The sequence below is a fragment of the Ascaphus truei genome, chromosome 2 (genome assembly GCF_040206685.1).
Source record: "Ascaphus truei isolate aAscTru1 chromosome 2, aAscTru1.hap1, whole genome shotgun sequence".
NCBI lineage: Eukaryota > Metazoa > Chordata > Amphibia > Anura > Ascaphidae > Ascaphus > Ascaphus truei.
The window spans coordinates 477,224,901-477,252,594 of NC_134484.1; the positions used below are offsets into that span (position 1 = coordinate 477,224,901).

A 27,694-nucleotide genomic window follows, 5' to 3' on the forward strand; every position below is an offset into this window, starting at 1 on the left:
GTCCTCGAGAGCAGCAAACAGGCCCGGTTTTCAGGACAACCTTGAAAACCGGGCCTGTTTGCGGCCCTCGGGGACTGGAACAAAACATTTACCAAACATTTTCAACAGTTGAACACTCACTCAAATGCGTACCCCACGAGATTGTCCTTCCATGGCCGATGCCTTGCATGGCGCAAAACGCCATTAATGCAGTCTCGAACGCCTTTCATTACAGGATCTGTAATTGAATAAAAGCGCCGCAATTCCTCCAGAATGGTCTTTCTTAAATTGTCAGGAGGCGCCTTTTTTACGCGATTTCCTTCGTAGTTCACTCTGAAGGCCCAGTCGCAGTACAACGAGTAGGACACATGGTGCTTACAAATGAACAAGGCATACTTGTGGGGTGCACCAGCACTCATCACCCTATACTTCTCCCTGAGTGCCGGTGGAAGATCGCGCAGGGTGATGTTGGGCACCGTATCGATGCTAGCGAATGTAGGTCTTCTGTGAGCGGGTGTGCTTGTGGCGGCGGGCGAGGGTAGGTTGTCTGGGAGGAAGCTTTCCTCCTGTCATGGTCGCCGTGTTGTCTCCTGGCGTGGTCTTGACGGGGTTGTCATGTCCTCCTCAACAGCATACATGTACACTAAATCTTCTGGTTGAGGGGGTGCGCTTGGTGATGGAAGGGGGTCGATGCTCCCATTCAACACATCCATGCCACCCTCCTGCTCCGGCGTCGGGGAAACAGGGGCATGAACACCGAGCAAATTATGTATCCCCGCTATGTCAGCCTCTATCTTCTCCATCCGTTGATCCATATGTAGCATCCGTTGCTCCATATTTAGCATGGTCTCCAGAAGCAGATCTATCTTTGTCAGCATAATGGAGTCCACGGAGATATCCACACTTATCCCATTCAGCATCCGGTCTAACGAGCTGCTTCTTGTGCATGGCGTGTGGACATCTGGGTGGATGGTTGCTACGGAGGATGAGATAGGGGTTCCATGGAGAGAAGCGGCAGCGTCGTCGAAGAAGGGTGGAGGAGGTGACCTGTGGATATCCGTTAGAGGAGAAGTGGCAGCGTCGTTGAAGAGGGATGAAGAAAGTGACCTCTGGATTTCCGGGCGAGAAGCGGCAGAGTCGTCTAAGTGCAAAGGAGAAAGTGACCCGTGGATTTCAGAAACACCAGCGGCAGCGTTGTCGAATAGAACTGGAGAAGATGGCCTGTGGGTTTCCGGGAGGGTGGCGGCAGCGTCGAGGATGAGGAGTGGAGAAGACGGGCTGAAGATTTCCGGGACAGCGGCGGCAGAGTCGTTGAAGCGTATGGGAGGAAGTGGTCTGCGGGTTCGATGGGTTGGCTGTCATTTGTTTTGCGTTGAGAGTACATCACCGTATTTCTTCTTGACATAATAAGGCTGATGTCTATTAAAACCCTTAGCCTTTGGGGTCAGCAGAAGGTTTTATTTATTGGCCTTAGCCTGTCGCTTTGGCCTTGGCGTGGAAACAGCAACCGCCTTTCGCTTTTTCTGCATGACAGGCATGGCAGAGGCGAGTGGGTTCCTGCGTCCATAGAATCGGGGTTGATCCATGGAAGCAGATGGCATAATGCAGTATCTGGGTATAGTGAATAATAGTGAAAACAAGGCGCAAACAACTCAAAAAAGTGAACAAATAATAAGTGCAACTATCAATAAGTGCAAAATGGTATATGTGCCAAAATGTGGAATAAATATAATATTAATAAATAACCCTGCTCAAACCCTCTGGTGGGACCTGTTTCACAGGTTCCAGAAGTGTGATAGATCTCATACAATCCAGGAGGAGCATATATGGGAAACACAAAGAAAAACAGTGCAAAATATAAGTGTAGATGTATTGACAATTGGGTAAAATATCGTGGAAATCTTGGCTCTTTAGGTATGCCTACTCACAAGATGTAGGAGGCGTTTTGCAGATAGGGCTGCTACCCATAAAGTACTCGTGGTGTGTGGATCCCTCTCAGGGTTCATCTCCTCAGTGGGATGGTATATATAAGAAAGGGAAAAGCACTACATAGCGCGATCGGGTGTATACTCACAGGTTTGCTCCAACTCAGGTATGTGAGCTTTGCCTGCAAGTAAAAGAAGTTGGTTATGGTAATTGGCTGTGTGTCGGCAATCATTGCATATACGTCCTGCGAAGACCCACTCCCCCAATGCCGGGAGCTGTCGCAGGTGGAGGCGCTGAACCCGTTATAAATATTGCGCAAACCCTAGGCTCTCCGTGGCAGAGACTTAGGCCCTGCGAGCCTACAGGTGACACAGCACAGAGTAGCGGCTTGCTAGCGATAGGAAGCAGGGCTACAGTTGTTTTAAATAAATTGTGTTTCGGTGCCGTACTATGTATTTTGTTACATTTTACGATACTGCAACTGAGAACCTGTGGAGGAGATAGAAATACAGAGGAACCTGTGGCCATCAGTTATCCAGTCTTATGCCCTGCAGCACAAGATAAAGATACCTAACAATGTCCTCCACCACTTACTTAATGTAAGTAGTTAGCTGCAGAGTGTGAGAGCTCCCTTAGGCCTTGCCCCCGCTGCCTGCTACAGCGTCCACTGTGGCGGACGCTGCGCTCACGAGAGCCCTCCCCGCAATGGCGCCGGGCCCGCTGCGAGGGGGGGCCGCAGCGCTCGCGCGAGAGCTACTCCTGCTCTCAATAGAATTGAGAGCAGGAACTCGCGTTGAGCGGCTAGGCACGCCCCCCGGCGGTTCAGCCAATGAGGGCGAACCTGCCGGGTGACGTCATGGCCGCGCCCCCGTCACTCCTCCGCCACGCCCCCCCCGGTCTCTGCTCCTGCAGTGAGCTGCAGACCGGGGAATCGCCGGAACGCGCAGCCAAAAGCGCGGGCGCGCATTAGAGCGCCGTGACCGGGGCCTTAGCCTTACACAGGATACTGCGCAATGGTCTTTTTGTCTTTCTGTCTCCGCAGAGCTAATTTATACTCAAAGAATTACAGCAAGTTTCTCATGGCAAACGGACCTACATTTCAATCATAATCCAAGGACTGTTTTGCAACCAGTGACTGGTATTATTTTCACTAGTGAAAATATGTTTGTAAATAAATCATGACACGGTGTAATATGTCATGTGTTGTTGTTGTTCATCTGAGGTTGTATTTACCTAATTTTCAGACCTGCTAAGGAACAGATGATTGTTATTATGTCCTGATATGTAAAACCATAGAATTCAAAGAGGCTGTGCTGTCTTTTTCACACAACTGTATATCACCAGATCTCACTACACACGCACAGAGTAGATCACCAGATCTCACTACACACACGCACAGAGTAGATCACCAGACCTCACTACACACACGGGCACAGAGTATATCACCAGACCTCACTACACACACAGCACAGAGTATATCACCAGATGGCACTACACACACGGGCACAGAGTATATCACCAGACGTCACTACACACACGGGCACAGAATAGATCACCAGACACCACTTCACACACACAGCACAGAGTATATCACCAGGCCGCACTATATACGGTGGGAGATGGGGGTGAGATTGTCACTATGTTTCTCACCAGCCCACAGCCAGCATCACGTGCAGCTCTCACCAGGGGGCACTCACCGCACCTTGCTTGGGACCCACCAGGGGTCACTGTTCCACATGAGATCAGGAGGACCTGGTTAGAGGAGCTCTGGCCTCTCTTCCCTCTCTATGGTCCCTCTGCTGCAGCCGGATGTCCTGGTGTTTGAGATTTGATTCCGGCAGGAAACACTGATCCTGAGCACAGACTGTCCCACATCCTGAGGGGGGGATCCAGGTCACTCCCACAGGGAAGGACTGAGAGATCACAGGGGCTCCCCCCACCCAACATAGGAAGTACACACAGTGAGGGGGGGATAAAGTGCACATCTCAGGCACTGAGGGGGGGACACACTGAGGAATAGGCTCTGAAGCCTCTAAGTCCCTTTTCCTGTGTCCCCCTCACATTGCCCACCCCCTGCTGCACAGAGATCTTCAGCCTGTGTTATTGGGTAAGTGCTTTCCTCCTCCTCCCTTCCCCTCCCTTGTGTGACCTGTGCACATTATCCCAGTGCTGTTCTGAGCTTCCTTACACACAGGAGCCTGAGAGGCTGAGCCTCTGATAGTGAGGGGGAGCCTCTGGCACTGGGGGGGTTACTCCTCCTGTATCACAGGGACTGGGAGATAATGGGGGTTATTTTACATTGGGAATTAACATTAGGAATCAGTGAGGATAAGATTGGGAAAGTTATTAAATAGAGTTAGAAAGTAATTAGATTGAGGGAGTATTGGTTGGAGTTTAACTCCTTCATTATCACAGGGGCCAGCACCATGTGTGTGTTATGGGCTATAGCTTCTCTGTGTGAGACTGACCCGTTTGCCCGGGGACAGTCCTGGTCTGACAGTATGTTCTGATGTCCCAAATATCTCTCATGTCCTAGTTTTAAATCATGTGTCTGGGACAGTGGGGAGATAGGGAGGGTCTGTGCAGAGGAGGAGGGTGAGGTCTGTGCAGAGCTGGAGATGTAGAAGTGAGACACAGAGCCCTCTTCCCTCCCCCAATCTGCAGTGCAGAACTACAGCTGAGGGAGAGCAGGGTGACCCCAGGCATAGAGGTGGGTGCTGTGTCTGGGTCTCTGTGTATGCGCCGCCATACAGAAACCCAAGCATGTTGTAGCCTCACGTCTGTATTAGGTTTGTAATATAGTGCGCGCGTGGCTCGCTTGTAGACGGTAAGCGGTGACGCGCGTGGCACGGCGACAGCGCGAAAATACAATTTTCTTGTACTTTCTCTGGTCTGCCGCGTCACCGCTCGCGGCCGTGCGCGATTCTCGACTGTATCAACATCAGCTTCCCACCGTCCATTGTAATTTATGAGCGCAACAGCGCGCTCTATATTACAGGCCTTAGAATAAAGGTAAATGCTGCACACCAACAATAAAAAAAATCCAAAAAGGGGATAGAATTACCGGTGCTCCTACGAATGGATGATATCCTGCAGCATACCCAGGAACGCAAGAAATCGCACAGCACTGACGGATTTGCTAAACTCTAATGTATTGAAGCCAGAAACACAACGTTTCGACCATACGGTCTCTTTCTCAAGTGGTATAAAGTGGCATAATGACAAAGTCCTGTGAAGTCCCTTTTATATCCCCACCATCCCACAATGCCCTCTGGGAATTATCCTAGATGAATTGCAGGTGTGCTGATCTGCAGGTAACTCCCTCTGTTCATAGCGTCCATTAGAGGCTTCAGTACTTTAATAAGGGTGCGTCAGGTGATCCTCCGTTGTCTTCATGAGTCATAGCAGACTCCCCTGTATGGTGCATCCCCAGCATTTGATCTGCTCCGTCACCGCTTGGTGCTTTCCCACGTCGGGTTATCCATCCGGGCATCAGCTCCTTGCGATCCTCACTCCGTTCTGATCGGGTCTCTCCCTGTGACGTCATTGGCTCCTCCTGCCATATCGTGGCATTCTTTGTAGACATCTGCTGTATGTGTCATCCTCTGTGATCAGCAGATTTTCGTTTCTTCTCCGACTCCTTTGTGGTTAATAATCTTAGGTTTGAAAGCTCATACTAAATGCTGTTTTCTCTTTTATACAGACACAGCTGTCATCCAACAAATCTAGATCAAGGAACCTCTGGTCAGCACCTCCAGAGCAGCGCTGCCCACTGCCAGCACCTTCAGAGTGGCACTGCCCACTGCCAGCACCTTCAGAGTGGCACTACCCACTGCCAGCACCTTCAGAGCGGCACTGCCCACTGCCAGCACCTTCAGAGCGGCACTGCCCACTGCCAGCACCTTCAGAGCGGCACTGCCCACAGCTAGCACCCCTAGAGCAGCACTGCCCACTGCCAGCATGGATCCACACTTATTAAGTGAGTAGAGGAGATATTTTGGTGTCTTTGAGATCTGCGAGGTGGGAATATCTGATTCTTTTACAGTTACGGGAGTCAAACACTCAACTCCAAGTCATTTTCTGCCAGAAGGGCTAGTAATACATTTCTTTACAAGAGGTATTATATTATTCCAATATCAGAGGAGGTGATATCACAAGAAGAGCCCCCACTCCCAGCTTTAAATGATGGATTTCCCTTTTCTTATTGCCAGGTTTCCCAGTGGATGTCCCGGAGAGTTTAGAGATTAAGTCAGAGAAGGAAGAGGCGAACACTGAGGAACATCAGACCCCAATAAAGGAAGAAATACATTCATTTCCTGTTTGTGGTAAGTACCCTTACATCCTCATTTGTATTTATTCAGAATGATTTAAAAAAAAAAAACGGACTGAAGTGACTGGAATATTTTGGGAAATAATATTAAAGAATGCATACAATTATAAGCTACATGTTCTAATGAAAAAAAAAAAGAAACACGCATGATTTGTCTAAAGTTCTATTAATAGTATTTTTATTGCTGTTTGAACATTGGTAGCTCCAAAAACGCCATAATGTCCTCAGCGCTCAGGAGTAAAAGCTCCCTCAGCACTCAAAGGGTTAATAAAGTAAAATCAATCCCTTCACTCCACCCCTGTCACGCTGTGCTCACCACAAACAAGGCGGGACCACGGTGCTGAGGTGGGAATGGATAAAACGCCACCCACAGCCACGGAGGCACGTCTGGAGTGTAGCTTTGGTTGGGTTGCCGGGTCGGGATAGGAGAGGTACGGATGGTTGATATACTTGCCGGGGTCAGCGCAGGAGAGGTACGGAAAGTTGCAGGTACTGTTTTAGCCGAGTCAGGGATTAGAGTCGTCGTATGTCCGGTAGCCGAGATCAGGTTTGGCGAGTGGAAGATCATAGTGGAGAGCCGGGTCGGTACACAGGAAGAGGAGCAGCAAGACTGTGGTGGCAGAGGGAGGTAAGAACAACAAACTAGTTCTATGCGCAGCCAAAGTGCCAATGGCACAGCTGAGCATGACGCCTCGTCCATGGTTGTTGCTTGCTGGCGGAGGCGCGCTGAGGCTTGCTTCCGCTCAGCACTGAGCCCTTACAGCCGCAATTAGAGTGGCTTTATTAGGGGCTCGCCTACGCTTCCGCAAGCGCGCGGAAGCATAGGTCTTAGGGAAATTAAAAATTTCCCCGCTTCCCGTAGCGCAGGGCCGGTCACATGAGCGGTTCGTCCAATGAGGGCGAACCAGCTCCGTGACGTCCCTGGCCCGCCCCATGACGGCGCGCTGGGAAAGCACCCGCAAGGCCAGGGAAAGCACCCGCTTTCCCTGAGCCTCAGCACGCCAGCGGGAAGCTTGGCCGAGGCCTAAGGAGAAGAGAGCGTCCAATAGGAGAAGTGCAGCGTGGAGGTGTGTGGCCAGCAGGGGCTGTGATAGGCAGAGCGCAGGTGTAAGGAGCACCGGTCAGAGCGAGGAGGCAGGGCTACTGTGCTGGAGCACACTCCCGTGCGCGTGACCGTGCCTCCGTGGGTTTGGCCGAGTGCGCGCTATGCGTGCCACAGGCACTATTTAGATGGCGCGTACATCCGCGCCTTAGTGTGGCGTGGGTGTAGGCGGGAGCGAGCGGAGGAGCCCGCGGCGGTGCAGGTGAGTGGGGAGCACGCCGATGACGGCGTGGCTCCCCGAGCCTCACAACCCCATAGGAATTACTATAGAGTATTTCTGTATACTGATATCACAAGAAGCGCCCCCACTCCCAGCTTTACATGATGGATTTCCCTTTTCTTATTGCCAGGTTTCCCAGTGGTTGTACTGGAGAGATTAGAGATTAAGGGCTCTATGCACTAAGCGCCGAAAAAGTGCTCTCGCCAAGTGTTCCTTTTCGGCATGATTTTGCCGATCTTACCTCTGCCGTGATTTGCCGATCACACACAGGTGTATCGGCGTGCATGGCGAGGGGGTGTTAGCTTCTCAAATTAAACTTCTTGCTGAATCTGGCGAAGCAAGCATGTTTTTGATTGCGCGGCCCATTTAAAGGAAGCGTGTATTGTTATTCAGTCTCTGTGTTGTTGGGAGAGAGAGAGAGACAGAGCTGGGCGATTTTAAATATTTCTGATTGACTGACAGAGTTGTTGTGTATTGTGAGAGCATTGTCCTGTGTTGGTTTGTTACCCTCTTTGTCTTGTTGTCACTTTGTAAGTGTTCAGTGCGATTGTCTTTACATTTCTTTTCTGTTCTTTGTCAGTGATAGAGGTATGGCCGAAAGGCGTGGGAGGAGTGATGCTGGAGTGAGTGGTACTGGTAGTCGTGTGAGTACGCGTCAGAGTGAACGGAGGATTCAGGGGAGTGATGTTGCTGCGAGTGCGAGTGATGTTGCTGCGAGTGCGAGTGGTGTTGCTGGGAGTGCGAGTGCAGCTGGTGGCTCTGTTGATGGTGCTGCTGGGGTGTCTGGTGGTGGGGTGGTTGGTGGTGGGCCACATTTGGAGTCTCTTCCATTGGAAGGAGAGTCCAGTCAGCAGCAGACAACCTCTGGTGCTGGACGTGGTCGAAAGAAACGTGTGGAGCGGCCACGTAATCGTCGTTTCAATGACCAGGAAAACACAGCTCTGGTCACGGGGATTTTGGAGCACTATGACTGTCTATAATGGGCATTTACTAGGTAAGTCTATCTTTGCATTCATTGTGCAAAGACATGTTATCCTATCTATTGTGAAATATTTTCATTCTAATGTAGTATTATAGAATATGTATCAATTAAACTTCATTGCTGCACACATAATCCTTCAAGCTTTATAATGTCACTAGCAATCATTTACAAAATGTCCACTAACTTCATACAATATTCAAGCAACCTTGCTTACATTTATATGTTTCATCGTAAATGCTCATGTGCTACACATTTTCTACGTAAAGCAGCAGCTTTGTTACATTTTGGACCAGGTAGCAGTTTAGGAAAGTTCTCGTTATTTATTATTTTGTGTTTGTTAATATTTTTTATATCTATTTCAAGGGCGTACAAGTTCAGCATAAAGAAAAGTGGGACAACATAACAGTGGCTGTGTCAGCGTGTGGGAATCATGTCAGGAACCGCACGAATTGTCGGAAGAGATTCGATGATATCAGGGCAAACTTAAAGAAAAAAATACAAGCACAACGGATGCCACGGGAGGTGGGCCGCCAGCACAAGCTCTAATGTTAACACCATTGGAGGAGCAGTTGCGTCAAAACATTCTTCCTGTCGTCGTGGAGGGATTGGCAGGTGACAGAGATATCGGAATTTATTCTGCTCCTTTTCCAGCAAGTGAAAATTTTTACAGTACTACGCGTTTACTATGTTACTAGTCTTATGTATATTTCCGATTACAATTTTAGTTTCTTCCCAATATAAGCATACCTCCAAAAATAAATATGTATATACGTCTCTATATATATATATATATATATGCAAATATATATATATTTCTCTCTCTCTCTCTCTCTCTCTCTCTCTCTCTCTCTCTCTCTCTCTCTCTCTCTCTCTCTCTCTCTCTCTCTCTCTCTCTCTCTCTCTCTCTCTCTCTCTCTCTCTCTCCGTATGTATGTATCTTTTTGGGTTTGACAACATGTATTGGCGCAGCTATCATGGACGACATCATTATGAGTCAACATATTCAAATTCACCTGCATGAAGTGATTTTGTGTACTTATCTTTAAAATAACACACACTGCATTTTTCCACTTTACAAACAATTCAACATATTTGCCCTATATTTCAAATAATAATTTATGTTTAATCTATGTTACAAAAAAATGTGTTAACATGCATAATCACAAAGCACACACGCACTAATTATTTGCCACAGTTATGTATAACTTCAAAATACTGTGTTTGTGCATACAAAAGCATCATTCACTATTTCACGAACGTGTCTTACCATATAGACATATATACATCCAAATGATAGATTTTGTGATATATTATTGACAATACATGTTACACCCAAAAAAAAACATGACTGTCTCATAATGTCTTGCATGAACTATTGTGCATTCCAATGTGACTAAAAATAGTTGTCACTCACACACTGTAATTGCTTTAAATAAAAATATTGATTTGAATCTAATACTCTCATTTGAGCATAAATAGGCACATGTACAATATGGTTTTAAATTGAGTTCATTTGGACATCATTTCATATGTGTACTTCACTTAGGGTACGTTTTGTGAAAGCTGATGCTATTAACATATAATCACAGCATAGAGGTTAATACAGGGGGTGTGGGGTTGTCGGACACAGAGCAAGATCATACGGTCATGGTATGGTCAAGTGCAGTGGGAGTGCTTACAGGTGGTACAAGTTAATCATAGCTCAGGGTGTGGTCACGTCTTGGGGGAGTGACTTCAGTTGTTAAAAGTTGACCAGGTTAACACAAGTGCATTACATTAATTGTAAATGCTAATTACAAGAATACTTTCACCCACAGCTGAACTATATATGTAAACATACGTTACTCATTCGATCACTCATACATTCTTATAACGTTAGTGAAACGCAAACATTATGACACCATTACCATCTGTGAGCGACACACTGCATGTGTTGCTGAGTGTCAGCCACATAGCGCGCTACACAAGCTTATCTTACATGTAATGCCACATCTGTAAACACATTCATAAACATTACCATAAGTAGTTAATAAATTCTAAGGAGAGTCAATGTTGCTTTCCTGCTAGTGATCTCTTAATTTGGATGTCGATTAGTACACAACATATTCTGTGAATTTGAAACAAACATTTTTTGGAATGTGCATTCAAGCAAGAGCAATGTCTGTTGTTTCAACTAAGTGTGCTGATTATGTCCAACTATCCTTTTATGTTAAGATTTATTATATACAGATTGCACAAACAATATCATTATGTTGTTTTTTGAGGCATAAATGTAGCCATAACTAAGTCCTATAAATAAACTTTAATAAAAAAAATTTACAAATACAAATCATATTTTATTTTGTTCTTCTATATAGTTGATGTTGTGTCACCTGGCAAGGAAACTGTCATCACCTGGATCATCAAACTCATCATCAAGGTCATCATCAAGAATGGAAGGTTAGTGTATGACGTGAAGGCCATATCTTGTGTAAATGTTTGTTAATACAGTAGGCATGCTAAATACATGCCTTTTAATTTAACGTAACATCATGTATTGTCACAGAACATGTACTGTGTAGTGTCCACATGTATTGTGTGTTTTTTCATGATTATGCTATGATTGTGAATGTTACAACATCCTTTCATTCATTGTTCTTTCACACTGAGTCGAAACATAATTGTTACTTAAATCATCATCTTTTAATTATACTGAAACATCAAATAATGGACAGATGATATGTTACACTATGATTCAAAAAACATTACACTGATAATAAAGTGAAAGATCCATGCAGTTCATCATGTTTGTATTTTATTTTAGAAAAAGATGTTGAAGGCGAAGACCAAATTCAAACAAGTGAACATGAAGATTTGCCCACGCCTGCATTAACCACGCATCCACGTCCTCCTGCTCGTGACACGTACGCAGCTATTGCAGCTTCAGAAGAAAGAATCTTGGGTGAAGATAATCGTCGCCATTCTGAATGGATGACAATGCATGAAAGGAGGATTACACAAAATGAAAGGATGATGTCACAGAATGAAAGGATGATGTCAATGAATGCAACGAGTTGAGTGAAAGTGAAAAAACGGCGCTATCTCTATAAGTGTTTCACTACAAACTATATAGTGAATATTTTAAACAAAATCAATTATTTGTATAACAATAAAGACGTGCTCAAAATAACGTGCAGGTGTAAATATTTTAAAATGTTCAAACCCCCTGCTCAAACCCAGCTGGTAGGGACTGGTTTCGGTAGTCCCGCAAATCGTCACATTCGTTGTATTCCAGGGGGAGCATGGAGGGAAATAGAACAAAAAAGAGACAAAAACAATCTAAGTGTTGACACTCCTGAGGAAGCCACACACCCTTTTCTGGCGAAACGCGTAGAGTGGGAGCCGTCCTGTCAGGAGAGAGGAGAGAGGCGTGATCGCCATTCAGAAATTCCATCAGCCGCGCCCGGAAGTGACGTGACGGAACAAAGCGGAAGTGACGTATCGGCAGTGAGAGAGGCGGGATCGCCCACCCGAGAGGCAGCTCCAAGCTGCAACAGCAGAAGGGGAGTCTAACAACCCACGGGGGGACACAGCCTGGGTATACAGTCCACCGCCAGCGACATCAGGTCACAGAGAGAGGCTGATTACATCAAGTTCCATCGGAAGAGGCGGGTGAGCCGGAAGCTAATACACTCTTCTCTCCTCACTCCTCACTAAAAAGCTTATTATAATCAATTTTATTGTAAGTGTTCAATTTTAAATATCATAAAGTTTTAGTTTTAACATTATATTGGTCTGCACTATGGTATCATTTTTCTTCACATACACTTGGTTGCTGAGCTGATTACTGGAGACCGCTTCATAGAGTGGAGAACAACATCCCTAGCAGAGACCATTGTGTGTCTAAATCGCTTGTATACAACTTACATCTTGTAAGTAGGCACAACATACGAGCCAAGACAAGATATCTAATTTTGCACCTTTGATATAACTGTCTACACTTAGATTGTTTTTGTCTCTTTTTTGTTCTATTTCCCTCCATGCTCCCCCTGGAATACAACGAAAATGAATGCAACGATGCAGGAAAGGTCAATAGCAGAAATGACACAAATAAAACAAATCCTCATCCAATTGCCTAAAGAAATGCAAAATTTAAACAGGACATTAGAAGCATTAGTTATCAATGTAAGCCAAGCCAATATGTTGCGCAGTACAGCAAGAGAACAATTCCACTTTTACCCATCACAGGGTGGATCGTTACATGGTACAACTTTCTCGCCACAGTCATCAGTTCTTCATTCCCCAGTTCATGATGATAACGGTACAGTAGCTGCAACTTCACTCCGTATCCCTGTCAACCTTCAACCGCTTACATCTGATCAACAAACAGAGAAAACACCTACAAAAGAGAGACGGAAAAGAAAGATAGGACAACAAATGCTATTAACCAGCTATTGGAAAAAGAGTAAGAAAACAACAATTGACATTGAACTTCCATCACTCATGCAATGTTTCTCAAGTGCTTCACAACTCACGCCCATTGCCCCAGATGTGCCACAGGCCACACAACCCACACCCATTGCCCCAGAAGTGCCACAGGCCACACAACCCACACCCATTGCCCCAGAAGTGCCACAGGCCACACAACCCACACCCATTGCCCCAGAAGTGCCACAGGCCACACAACCCACACCCATTGCCCCAGAAGTGCCACAGGCCACACAACCCACACCCATTGCCTCAGAAGTGCCACAGGCCACACAACCCACACCCATTGCCCCAGAAGTGCCACAGGCCACACAACCCACACCCATTGCCCCAGAAGAGTCACAGGCCACACCCAGTGCCCCTGAAGTGCCACAGGCCACTACAAGTGTTATAGTTAAGGGCAGAGTACTTGCCCGAGGGAGAAGGAAAAACCAGCAGCAAACAAGCAGGCCTGTTACTCGGTCTCAGAAGTGTACTGAAAAATAAAAAACAACATAATGAAAAATTCGTATTTTACTGGTGTTTACTGCATTGTAATTAATGATTAGTCTATGTTTGATCATTTACATATGCTTCATAACATTCAAATATATCATTGTACACATTAATGTTTTCCAATGCTCATTACATTAATTAAGGCCTATTGGGAAACATTTAAATATGTACTAATCATCAGTATAATAATGGTATTACATTATTACACACTTGTCATGATTATGATACATGACATTCACTTAGCTATTGCTTGAAATGAGATGGCATTGGCCTTTCTTTTTAGGTACATACTCATTTCATGTTAATAAGATTCACATTCAAATTTATATACTTCCACATTAATAGATACATTTGAATGTGAATATTCATTGTTTCTTAAATGTAAGACATCACTGACCTTATTTTTATGAAAAACTTTTTAAGGTTGGCATCTTAACAGGTATGTTGTGGTTTATCATAAAATGTTCTTTAAGCATAAAATAATTTATCAGCAGTGTCTCTGTATCTATATCTATATATGTACACACTCACACACTCACACACACACACACACACACACACACACACACACACACACACACACACACACACACACACACACACACACACACACACTGTGTGTGTATGTATGTATATACACACACACACTGTGTGTGTGTGTGTGTGTGTGTGTGTGTGTGTGTGTGTATATATATACATACACATATATATATATATATATACACACACACACACTGTGTGTATACATATATAGATATAGAGACACTGCTGATAAAATGTTCTTTAATATATATATATATATATATATATCTCTCTCATAAAATTGAACAGTACATCATGACATGGCTGCTAAGAGGCCTTGTTTGCTGATAGAGTAAGCTGTGTCTGTTAAATTTATGAGGGCAACTGTTACACCTAAATCTTAATGTTATTCACTTTCATTAACTATTAAGAACATTATTGAAAGGCGTGCTTGTTAACAAGGCGTTGAATGTAGCAACATATATATATATATATACAGTGTTCGACAAACCTATACATTTGCTCGCCCCGGGCGAGTGGATTTAACCCCCGGGCGAGTAAATATTGGCCCAAGCAGCACACGTTTGGTACTAGGTGGCGAGTAGATTTTTTTGTGTGGCGAGTAGATTTTTTGGTGATTTGTCAACCACTGTATATATATATATATAAAATAGTATATATATATATATACTATTTTATACAATAAAAACATTGAGAGAGATAAAATACACATTGATGTAAAAAATATTTTAAACAAACAGAGTAAAAATTATAACTTCATCATAGACAGATGTTTATGCTTAATTAAACCACAGTATTGTTTCTAATCTAATCATACCACAGGTTTACATTACACACACATAGTTTTTTTAAACAAATGCCTACACTTGTTTTTCTCTTTTTAATTGCAAAATGGCGAATGAAAGTTTCGATTCCTGTGAAACATTTGTTAGATAAAGACTTCCAGCCAATTATTGTAACCATTTGCTTGTGGGAGAAAATCTAGCCGTATAACTGTTACTTTGTCTTATAACCTTGAAAGAAACCACGAAGATAACATTTATGTGTTCATAAAGACAGCACACAGCAGTATGAGTTACACTTACACACAAAAGATGTTAAGGCAGAAGCAATGGCAGGAGCTTCAACATCTAACAGCAATCCTGAAAAATCAATTAAATATTTAATCACAGAGGCCATCGAAAATACGCTCTCAAAGAAGGCGACGGTGGGGGAAATCTATGATTTAATTCAAAACAAATATCCATACTTCAAAGAAACAGGCAAGCTAACAAATTTTAAAACTTCTGTACGTTACACGTTATCCTCAAGTAAATGTTTTGAGCGTGTCCCTGATGGTACAGCTGAACGATACGGTTTTTGGCAGCTTGCACCAGCATTTAAAGTTACCATGAAACATGGAACATATCTTATGCTAAATAGCATGTATTTCCCTAATACCAGTAACATCTAAGACGTACAGCCTGCTGCGGCTGCTGATATACCTGCACCGCCCATTCAACAAGAACAGATACAAAATGGAGATAACTACTATGATATGATTGAATACTTATATGATGAAGACGGATTTGGAGCTGTTAACAACCAACAAGTGAACGTACCTCCAGACCTTTTGTTTGAAGAACCCACAGCTGAGCCCGAAGACGACATAATGGAGATATGTGTGATTCAGGATTTAACGGTTGCATCAAGCATGGATGATTCTGAGGTGTATTCCTGGAGCGAAGTTATGCAGCAACATCACTTTTAACTTCTACAAGAATGGTAAATATACATGTCTTTAGTGTTATAGTCAAATAATATATGTATACATTGATCAAATGCTAATGATTGGATAAAGATTAACATAGCTAGCAGCCTTACATGTAGCGTTAACAAATTCATTATTTCAGATGACACAATAATACATCACGAAACATTAGTACTCATTGTTGAGGCACACAGAAATCCCAAAAAAAATTTAACGAAAAATGATATCATTTAAACATGTTGCACTAACTGTAACACACACACACCTCGTTGTTTAGCATTCAACAGGTACAAACAACGTGACGCCCACATATGACGTGGGAACGTGTTAATGTTTCAAGGCGTCCTTAAAAAGGTTAGCGATGCACGACACACCCCCAACACACGTGCGCGCGTGATTATGTATTGGATGTTGGCGTACCTTATTGTTACGGTCTGTGCCGCGTGTAATGTGCGCGCGTCACTGTGGCGGTGCGTACAAATCGCTGTAGGACAATGTAAATGCAATGAGCGGTGTGTTTACGTTCAGTTCACGGTGCCTTAACATGACGTCACCAGTATTTATTGCGCTCATTGGCTGATCGCTCGTTGTTGCAGTTTGCACACGTCTGTTGCCAAATTGTAGATATGTACGTGTTTATAATGAACATTTATTCCCATCTTTAACATAAGTTTCTGACAAGATATGCGTACTGCTAGCAGAACGATGGAGGTACATTTCTTGAAAGCACAGCGTACACATCGTTTAGCGCATGCGCTAATACTTTGTCCACACATTCGTCATGTGCGCGCGCAACAGACGTTGTGCGCGCACATGATGATGTATACAGGCAACGAGATTTTTTTTTTTTTTTTAAACCAGCAACGCTATGTGTGAAATAAGATAATAATAATAATAATAGCATGTTCTTGTATAGCGCAGCTAATTGTACGTAGCGCTTTACAGAGACATTTTGCAGGCACAGGTCCCTGCCCCGTGGAGCTTACAATCTATGTTTTTGGTGCCTGAGGCACAGGGAGAGACAGTGACTTGCCCAAGATCACAAGGAGCCGACACCGGGAATTGAACCAGGCTCCCCTGCAGCAATCTCAGTGTCAGTCAGTGTCTTTACTCACTGAGCCACTCCTTCAGATACCTATAGTTAAATCCTTGCATTTTAAACATATACTTAACTTAGGGTAGAATAACAACTATCATATAGAGATGTGTGAAGCGTTTTAATGTTGCAACATATATATAAAGACTGCATTTTTGAACAACCTGTGTTTGTTGTATTTCACAGATGTCGATGAAAAATACATGGGACCAATGTATGATGTCAGATTTGAAATCGTTATATTAGATGATTGAGATGACTAGCGAACAACCATTTTTAGAAATATATAAGAAAGCTTTCACTGATTGATGCGCATATTAACAATAACTATAGAATGTTATTGTAATGTTTCACTAATTACTATGCACTTATATTTCATAATCATGTATCGTTGCACTTAACTTAGATCTTCTATTGATTAATTATATTTTTATACTAACATTAGATGTATTGTAATGGGATATATGCTAACCACAATATAATTATGCTAACAAATAAGTACCCCTAAAAAATATTGTGCCGTGTGACTTGGCAAACAATGTAAATGCTACATAAAAACTCGTATACATATAATGTGAACGAAAAGAAGATATAAACAAAATAAAAACTAACATACATATTTGTAATGTCGTCCTCTTTAAATATCCTGTCACTATACCTGTATCGATGTTGGCATATCTTCAGAAAGATGTACATTGAAATACATAACATGAACAGTCGTCGTAGTGATATTCTGTCCCAAATGACACATGAAGGTTTCCAAAACATTTTCATGACATGTTCATTAAGGTAAACAACACACATTTGTGACACTTTGGAATGTGCTTTGTAAGCAAATATACAATATGAAAAATATTATTTTCAACACACAATACACATCATTGTGACACACATGTCACACTACCAACTAACAAAAGTATGTTTCAATATTGCCCTACCTATTGAATGTCTACATACTATAATTTTGGTGTATGCATGAACAATACCAAAATGAGCATAACATGAAAATGTACTACACCTTTTTTATACACGGACACACATCACCTTTTACGGTAAATAAGTATAATCAAACCTGTTGATGAATGACATACCGGTGCCACATTAAATTGTCCACACAGCAGAGAAGATAAAGGTGTTAGAGCCATATTCATCTGTTTCCTAAGAGAAGGTTATTTGGACACATGTATTTGTCATAACAATGAACGAATCCATCTATGTGGTACTATGAATATCTAATTTTTTGCTTACATTGAAAATATGTGTTGATGACATTCCTTCGTGTCTCAACACCACTGTCTGTTTGGTCTGTGTCAGCTGGTAACGTAACGGGATGCTCCTCCTCCAAGTCCAGACGTATGTCGGGTTCAACATTATTGCTGAGTGCCAGATTGTGTAAAATGCAACATGCAATGATAATATTTGACACTTTAGCAGGCTTATATTGAAGTGCCCCACCAGTTCGATCTAAGCACCTAAAACGTGTTTTGAGCAGGCCAAATGTCCTCTCTATGACGGAACGTGTTGAAATATGTGCCACATTATACATCTCCTCCGCTTCACATTGAGGGTTTCCCACTGGGGTCAACAGCCACGGCCTAATTCCGTATCCTGAGTCACCTATAATCCAACGTGCCAAAAAAGTATACAAATTGAAATGACATTCGTACATTACATATGAAATGTTAAAAAAAATGGTTGCTTGGTAACACATCCTAATATGTACTCACCCAGCAGCCAACCAGGTCCAAAATAGTCTTCTTCGAAAGCATGGAAGACTGATGAGTTCCTCAGGATAGAGGAATGGTGACTGGAACCAGGGAATTTGACAACCACATGCATAATCTTCATCGTGGCATCGCATACCACCTGTACATTCAGGGAATGGTAGTGCTTACGGTTGCGGTAAGCATGCTCACTCTGACTAGGCGGCATCAAGGCAACATGGGTGCAATCGATTGCACCCATTACACATGGTATCCCGGCTATGTTATAAAAGCCAGTCCTCACTTCCAGCCACTCTGTCTGCTCTGTAGGAAAATGAATATAATTCCTAGCGCATCTATTGAGTGCACATAGAAACTGTGTGAAGGCCCGCGAGAATGTAGATTGCGAGACCCCGCCCACTATGCCCACAGTTGTCTGGAATGACGCGGAAGCAAGATAATGTAATGAGCACAGCATTTTAACAAGGCCAGGGACTGCACGACCTCTGGCTGTCACACAATCTAAATCTTCACGTATCTCTTCATAAAGAGATAAGATTTCTGCTGAACTCAAATGATAGCGACTTACTATCTCCTCCTCAGTCATCCCATCTAAGATGGTTCTCTCCCTGTATACACGAGGACGAGGCACTACTTGTCTCCTCTGTCTTCTCTCATCTCGTTGCCCTTGCCCTCTCCGTGTCCCTGTCCCTTCCTTGGCCCGTGACATCCTGCTCCTCAGCTAGGCTCTCGTCCAATATAATCCTCCTCCGTCTCATAAGCATTCGCATCATTTTGTGGTCTGTAGCTGTCATAGCGCAGGTAATTGGCCTCCTTTAAATACCTACTGTATGTGCTGATGTCAGGTGAGTTGATGAAGTGCAAGGTGTTACATTAACATATCCAAGTAGTTCAATGCAAACGGATATCAAGTACGAAAGAATAGGATTATTTTAGTATGTTCAGCAGGCAATAATGATAGTTGAGAATGATGTAATGTTACGCTTTGTCAAGCGTTTATTTAACAAAAATTTGTGGAATGTGTAATTCAGGTTCCACTTCAGAACGCTATACACAGTCATCTGATTAGGATACAACCATGATAAACTATGTTGCAACATTGTAATTGGCCATGTTATTGTCACCTATTCACATGAAGTAATAGTTCTGGACATATCCATATTTTAATCCCATCAGGATACTTCCTATTGATTATGTTGAAATAGTGTTAAAGTTGAGTAACTTCTGTAGATGTGTGTATACCTTTCGGAAAAGTGATTGTAATGCATCGTGTACTATGTAAACATGCAATGTTATTGAGTGTCCAATTGCGGACTTCATAAAAAGAGGGAGGTCACAAAGTACAGGTAAACATGAAAAAAACAGATACATGTCCAAGTGATAATGCGGTACACATTAAAAGCATTTAGCAATGTATAGCAACATGACTGTACGCTGAATGTGTTCGATGTGTGAAATATGTAATATCATATAATATTTTGAAGTCCACTTAATTAAAATGTTGTATATAATGGTAACTGTTCCTTTAAGAGTTTACTGTTGGATTCTCCATTGACACATTATAACATGAAGAATAATGTGGCACGCAAAACATGATCACATACACAAGTAAAATGTTGTGGCAATAATAAACGTAAGCGCTGACACGATGAAGTGAATGACATCGACACTGTAATGCCAAGCACATTTTAATTCGTAGCAAAATAACGTAAACATTCGTATAAAGTTATAAGTCCCTGCTCCATTGACTCCATTGATGTAGAGATGATTTTTTTTTTCTAAGTGCCGTTCCGGCAAGCTTGCCGAACCTTCTCCCCTCCAACTTGCTAACTTTAGTTGGCGGGACAAATTCCCGATGAAATCTCCATTTTTGAGTGTCGATTAGCACCGATAAGCTGTTTGGGGCTTCTTGAATACAGCCGATTTTAAAAAAAGTGGCGAAAAGTGGCTTACCGGCAGCCGCAAGCCGATAACTTTTTATCGGGAAGAAAAAATGCCGATTCTAAGCACTTATAGGCGCTTACTGAATCTCAAACGCAATTTTGGCGCGAAAATGCCGAAAAATGCCTTTTCGGACCTTAGTGCATGAGGCCCTAAGTCAGAGAAGGAAGAGGCAGACACAGAAGTACATCTGATAACAATAAAGGAAGAAATAGATGCATTTCCTGTTTGTGGTAAGTACCCTTACATCCTCACTTGTCTTTATTCAGTATGTTTAAAAAATGGACTGAAAATATCTACAGCATTGGGGAAAATGGCATTAAAGCGTGGATACTGTATAATTACAAGCTACATGCACTAATGAAAAAGTACACGTGATTTTTATGGGGCTACATTATATTTATTGATGTTTGAACATTGGTAGCACAAAAAAAATTCCATGTTTTCAGCCCTCCGGGGTAAAAACTCCCTCCGCACTCGGGGTTAATATGCAAGTAGAGTCAATTACTTCTCCCCTCAGGAATCAGTATAGAGTATTTCTGTATAGTGATATCACAAGAAGCGCCCCCACTCCCAGCTTTACATGATGGATTTCCCTTTTCTTATTGCCAGGTTTCCCTGTGGATGTACCGGAGAGATTAGAGATTAAGTCAGAGAAGGAAGAGGCGAACACTGAGGAACATCTAATCCCAATAAAGGAAGAAATAGATTCATTTCCTGTTTGTGGTAAGTACCCTTACATCCTCATTTGTATTTATTCAGAATGATTTTTTAAAAATGAACTGGAATATTTTGGGAAATAATATTAAAGCGTGCATACAATTATAAGATACATGTTCTAATGAGAAAAAACACGCATAATTTGTCAAGTTCTAATTAATAATATTTTTATTGCTGTTTGAACATTGATAGTTCCAAAAACGCCATAATGTTCTCACCACTCGGGGGTAAAAGCTCCCTCGGCACTCAAAGGGTTAATAAAGTAAAATCAATCCCTTCACTCCACCCCTGTCACGCTGTGCTCACCACAAACAAGGCGGGACCACGGTGCTGAGGTGGGAATGGATAAAATGCCACCCACAGCCACGGAGGCACGTCTGGAGTGTAGTTTTGGTTGGGTTGCCGGGTCGGGATAGGAGAGGTACGGATAGTCGATATACTTGCCGGGGTCAGCGCAGGAGAGGTACGGAAAGTTGCAGGTACTGTTAGCCGAGTCCGGGATTGGAGAGATTAGAGTCGTCGTTTGTCCGGTAGCCGAGGTCAGGTTTGGCGAGTGGAAGATAATTGTGGAGAGCCGGGTCGGTTCACAGGAAGAGGACCAGCAAGACAAGGCAAGACTGTGGTGGCAGAGGGAGGTAAGAACAACAAACTGGTTCTATGCTCAGCCAAAGTGCCAGTGGCACAGCTGAGCATAAGGAGGAGAGAGCGTCCAATAGGAGAACTGCAGCGTGGAGGTGTGTGGCCAGCAGGGGCTGTGATAGGCAGAGCGCAGGTGTAAGGAGCACCTGTCAGAGCGAGGAGGCAGGGCTACTGGGATGGAGCACACTCCCGTGCGCGTGACCGTGCCTCCGTGAGTTTGGCCGAGTGCGCACTGTGTGTGCCATAGACCGGCACTATTTAGAGGGCGCGTGCATGCGCCTCTTAGTGCGGCGTGGGGGGAGACGGGAGCGAGTGGAGGAGCCTGCGGCGGTGCAGGTGAGTGGGGAGCACTCCCCGAGCCTCACAACCCCATAGGAATCAGTATAGAGTATTTCTGTATACTGATATCACAAGAAGCGCCCACACCCCCAGCTTTACATGATGGATTTTCCTTTTCTTATTGCCAGGTTTCCCAGTGGCTGTACCAGAGAGTTTAGAGATTAAGTCATTGAAGGAAGAGACGAACACTGAGGAACATCTGATAACAATAAAGGAAGAAATAGATGCATTTCCTGTTTGTGGTAAGTACCCTTACATCCTCACTTGTCTTTATTCAGTATGTTTAAAAAATGGACTGAAAATATCTACAGTATTGGGGGAAATTGCATTAAAGTGTGGATACTGTATACTGTAATTACAAGCTACATGCACTAATGAAAAAGTATACATGATTTTTATGGGGCTACATTATATTTATTGATGTTTGAACATTGGTAGCACAAAAAAAATCCATGTTTTCAGCCCTCCGGGGTAAAACTCCCTCCGCACTCAGGGTTAATAAGCAAGTAGAGTCAATTACTTCTCCCCTCAGGAATCAGCATAGAGTATTTCTGTATACTGATATCACAAGAAGCGCACCCACTCCCAGCTTTACATGATGGATTTTCCTTTTCTTATTGCCAGGTTTCCCTGTGGTTGTACCAGAGAGTTTAGAGATTAAGTCAGAGAAGGAAGAGGCGAACACTGAGGAACATCTAACCCCAATAAAGGAAGAAATAGATGCATTTCCTGTTTGTGGTAAGTACCCTTACATCCTCACAGCTGCATTTCATCATTACAAGGAGCATGGTCACATTTAGTGAATATTCATGGTTAATTGCCTCTCATAGGAAGGCCCCAGGCCTGCTGGGTGTTCTGGAACAAACTACATGCAGCAGAGTTAGAAGTGCAATATGGCTCTCAGACACGTATAAATGTTGGAAATGCAGAGTTATGGGCATCTGACCAGCAATAGATGTGATAAAACGCATTTGGAAAAACATAATCAAGTGAACCTTCCCCTGTCTGACCAGTTTATTCTGCCTGTGCTCATGTATGTATGTGAAACTAAGACCCTAAATTCAAAGATAATTCAGAAGCTTCAGACATCTATAAGAAAAATGGTGAGATGTAAATGTAAAATAACTGTGGGCCGAAATGACTGTCCTTTGGCAAATATGGATCCAAGAGATATTAAAGGCCAAGACGATGACCAAAAGAGTGTGAGTGTGTGTGAGTGTGTGTGAGTGTGTGTGAGTGTGTGTGAGTGTGTGTGAGTGTGTGTGTGTGTGTGTGTGTGTGAGAGTGTGTGAGAGTGTGTGTGTGAGAGTGTGTGTGTGAGAGTGTGTGTGTGAGAGTGTGTGTGTGAGAGTGTGTGAGAGTGTGTGAGAGTGTGTGAGAGTGTGTGTTTTGAATGGCCACTATCTGGACCTGGTTTTCACTAAATGTGAATGAAATGGGACAACAGCACATTATTAGTATTTTACACCAGTAAATATACTGTTATTATATCACAGTTTACTATTAAATTAATAGTTTGTTCTTATTTGTTAATTAACTTTACATTGTACACCTAACATTACCGTCCATTTTGTCCAATCCACACACCAGTCCACTGACTACATCCAGTCCACATCGGTGCTGCCAGTAGTTAATAATAATGAGAATATACTATCTAATTAGTTTACACCCCACTAAATGTAACTCCCAGTGTAATTGGGCTTGTGCATGCTTGTAGAATTGCCTGCTGGCTGTGCAGTTGTTTTGTTATAGTTCTAGCCAGGGCTCGACAAATGCACTCGCCCTCTCGCCACGGACGTGTGCATTTTGGCCACTGTCGAGTGCTTACCTGCGGCGGCGACTCCCGGCCTTCTCCATCTTGCTCTGCAAATTCATCTTTTTCTCCTGCAGCTCCAGTCAAAATGACTGCACGGCGTCATTTGTCATGGCAACAGGACGCTACGTGACGTCACACGGCTCCACGTTATGTGATGTCGCCGTGTCCCGTTGACATTTTAACTGCTGCTGCAGGGGGAAAAGTTGAATTTAAAAAGGAGAAGGGTGCACCATGCCGTCAGGACCCCGCAGCAGTTAAGTGTTGTGGCGGGGGGGGGGGGGGGAAGGGTTGGCTGGGAGATTGATGGCGTGTTTTTTGGGGGGCGAGTGACTTTTGGGGGGGGGTGGGTTTCTGCCCTGGTTTGTCGCGTCCTGGTTATAGCCAGGTCAAACACTTCTAGCATTTACTTTAATAAAAGCTCAGTACTATTTATCTGTGACTGACTGAACTAGCCGGGGGGAACGGCTCAGCGGCCGTATCTAGTTATAGCCCCATTTTAGCTCCTGAAACAAATTGTATCTTCAGTGACATGTTGCAAAATATGGCGTTGTGGCAAAATAGCTTAATAATGGTTACATGGTACTTAAGCTGCAATAGTATATTCGGGCTGTTACTTCACTCTGAACACGTGCACGAGTATCATGACATCAGCTCGCACCACTGACTATCGTTTCGCGTTCGCACTTTTTCAAAGGTGGGAACCGGTCAGTCCGCAGTGAAGGGTTTTTATACACTTTTGGTCTCCAATGTAAGGAGGTGAGTGTTAGCCCCTTTAAAGGCTGGTTCAAATATACACAGTGGAGGTTGCAACTCTGTTAATAGACACTGCAGTCTAGTGGTTTATTTAAAAAAATAACTCCCATTAATAATGTTGAATTTGTGTGGGGAAAAAAAGGCTTTATATTAACACCAGCTGATATACCCGGCGTTGCCCGGGATTTACTTTTCCTGCTCCCTCTTTGTCTCTGCTTCCATTCCCTGCTCCGTTTCCCCTCCCTCCGTTAAGCTCCGTTCCCTCCCCGTCACAGTGCCACACATCACTCTCCCCCCCTGCATCTCACATCACTCTCCCCCCTCTGCACCTCACATCACTGTCCGTCCCACCCCCCTGTACCTCACATCAGTCTCCACCCCACCGCACCCCACATCACTCTCCCTCTCTGCACCCCTGGGGGGAAATGAGTGATGGCCACCGGGTGGGGGAGACGCGGGAGGCTGCGGGTGCGGGGTTTGTGCCGGGGGGGCTGAGTGATGTCGAGCGGCGAATGAGGGAGACATGGGAGGCTGCGGGTGCGGGGTTTGTGCCGGGCGGGGGCTGAGTGATGTTGGGCAGCGGGTGCGGGAGGCTGTTGGGTTTGTGCCGGTGGGGGGGGAAACACGGAGGCTGCGGGTGCGGGGTTTGTGCCGGGGGGTGGGGGGTGTGATGTTGTGCGGCTTGTGGAGGAGACGCAGGACTGCGGCTGCGGGGTTTGCTCACTTATGTGGGTCCGCAGGCGGTTCACGGCATGTGGGTCGCCACTGGAGCAGAGGCGCACGCGGTGTGAGGGTGGTATGAGTGTCACGCCTGCATAGCCCGACCGTGACGTCACCCCACCCCGCAGGTCAATGAGAGCGAAAGCCGTGGGCAGACGAGACAACCAATCACAAAACACACAACACCACAGAGGACACCACTGTCACGGTAGCTTATGACAAGATATAATGAACACCAAATATCTGGGTTGAACTGAACGAGGCTTAGATATAATAAAATATAATGTATTCCTTAAATAAGGTGAACACAGCAATATAGTACAATTAACAGACAAGAAGATAACACTTACTTAGGGTTGGGGGATGGAGAAGTATCCAATAGCAATTCTCCAGCAATCCAGTGACATTCAAGATGGTATCAGAAGCATAACTCCAGCACAGCTAAAAACTGTAGGTTTGACACAGTTTATATACCTGTTCAACCCTATTCTTAACATTGAACACAGCCTATTGGTGAACAATTATCTAACGTGGAGACTAACAGACTAACCCATGCCCTCAGGTAACAGAGTTTGTTGATTGACTAATACTTAATCCCTAGACATTGGGTAACAATCAAGGCAGTTACTTTTTTATCACCGTGCTTAGGCTTCTCAACCGTCTGCAATCATGACCTATTAGCCTAGCAGATGGCGTCTGCATTTTCAGAACAGATCCAAAATAAAATACATATACACTTTAATATCTACACATATTAATAAGTGCCATTCTGGTGGGCTCAGTGGGTCGACCTTTGCCAGTTTTTAATACCTACAGTGACTCCACATATTGGCCAAATATGAACTCTCTGCGATCTCCAGAACTGGAGGTACAGAAATGCACTTTAAAACATTAAAATACATGCTTATAATGAAACATGGGAACAGGGGAACATACATTTTCAAGGTATAACAAAGTGCAAACCACATCCCTGGACCGCAGTCCAGTTAACCTCTTGTCTCTCTGGTGAGGTCAGGGGATGGCCATATGGGGTGCAACCCCTTTAATACCGGGCCACCCCCTTTCTCCCTCTACAACCACAGACAAACATTTCAGTTTTATATCTATATAGATATATAGATATATATGATAGGGAGAAAAAAGTGGGGGAAAATAAATAAACAGATAAATTGACACGATCCATTCCTGGTTATATTAAATTCACAGAATGATATTAAAACGATATTGGGATCAATCTGCAGTATAACAAATTATGCATGACTTAATGATAAGCATGTGATTAGCATCATCAGAAAATCTGAATACACTATATGCTAGTAAATCCCTCATGGACAGTCTACATTAATTGTGTGATCCCAGCACATCCCAATGGTAAGTATATACATATATCAAATATTATACGAAAACAATAAAGTATGATCTCATTAAACAAAGGGGAACGGATGGGAATTGAACCAGGAAAGAAGTTCCTCACACTGTTAAAAACCAAATCTCTTGTTCAAGCCTTGGTGAGCCAAATTCCCCAGGTTATAGATCCACCTTGATTCTCTCAGCAAAATCAGTTTGTTCCAATCCCCTTCTCTTGGGCCAGGTGGTACATGCTCGATGCCCATGAATATTAAACCCGATGTATCTCCCTGATCAACCTGATGAATATGGTTCGCCAGAGGGGTATCGAGGTGATTACGTATTGCACCAAGGTGCTCTAGAACCCTCCGCCGTAATTGTCTGATGGGCTTCCCCACATACTTTTTCCGACATGTACATACCACTTGGTATTCAATTCCAACTGTGCGACAGTTGATAAACTGTTTAATGATGTAATTTCTGCTGTCATCCCAGTTGGAGAACACCTTAGTGTGATGCAGAAATCTACAAGCTCTACACCCTTGGTATCTAAAGTTGCCTATTGACATATTAGTCAGCCACGTATCTTTAATAGATGGAGTAAAGTGGCTGTGAACAAGTGTATCCCTAATGTTCTCTGCTCTCCTACTCACTAGGGTTGGTCTAGTTTGTAACACCTGTTTCAAGTCATCATCTTCTAAGAGGTTATGCCTATGGCGACTTAGAATGCTGTTAATTTCGGACCATTGATTGTTATAGGTGCTGATGAAGCGAACAACTCTTTCGTCTGACTGAGCCATAAGAT

At 43.8% G+C, this 27,694-nt stretch overlaps 1 protein-coding gene across 10 annotated transcripts in view; it reads left to right on the plus strand.

The window, feature by feature from the left end:
* LOC142487997 (uncharacterized) overlaps nucleotides 1-27,694 on the plus strand; it is a 199,078-nt gene that overhangs the window by 72,908 nt on the left and 98,476 nt on the right. For 9 of the 10 annotated variants that reach the window (XM_075588286.1, XM_075588287.1, XM_075588293.1 and 6 more), the window contains 4 exons: nucleotides 6,117-6,230; nucleotides 21,168-21,281; nucleotides 22,382-22,495; nucleotides 22,878-22,991. In XM_075588286.1, the coding sequence (XP_075444401.1) occupies nucleotides 6,117-6,230; nucleotides 21,168-21,281; nucleotides 22,382-22,495; nucleotides 22,878-22,991 (456 nt within the window). The remainder of the gene's footprint in view (nucleotides 1-6,116; nucleotides 6,231-21,167; nucleotides 21,282-22,381; nucleotides 22,496-22,877; nucleotides 22,992-27,694) is intronic. The other variant, XM_075588290.1, reaches the window with a different exon arrangement.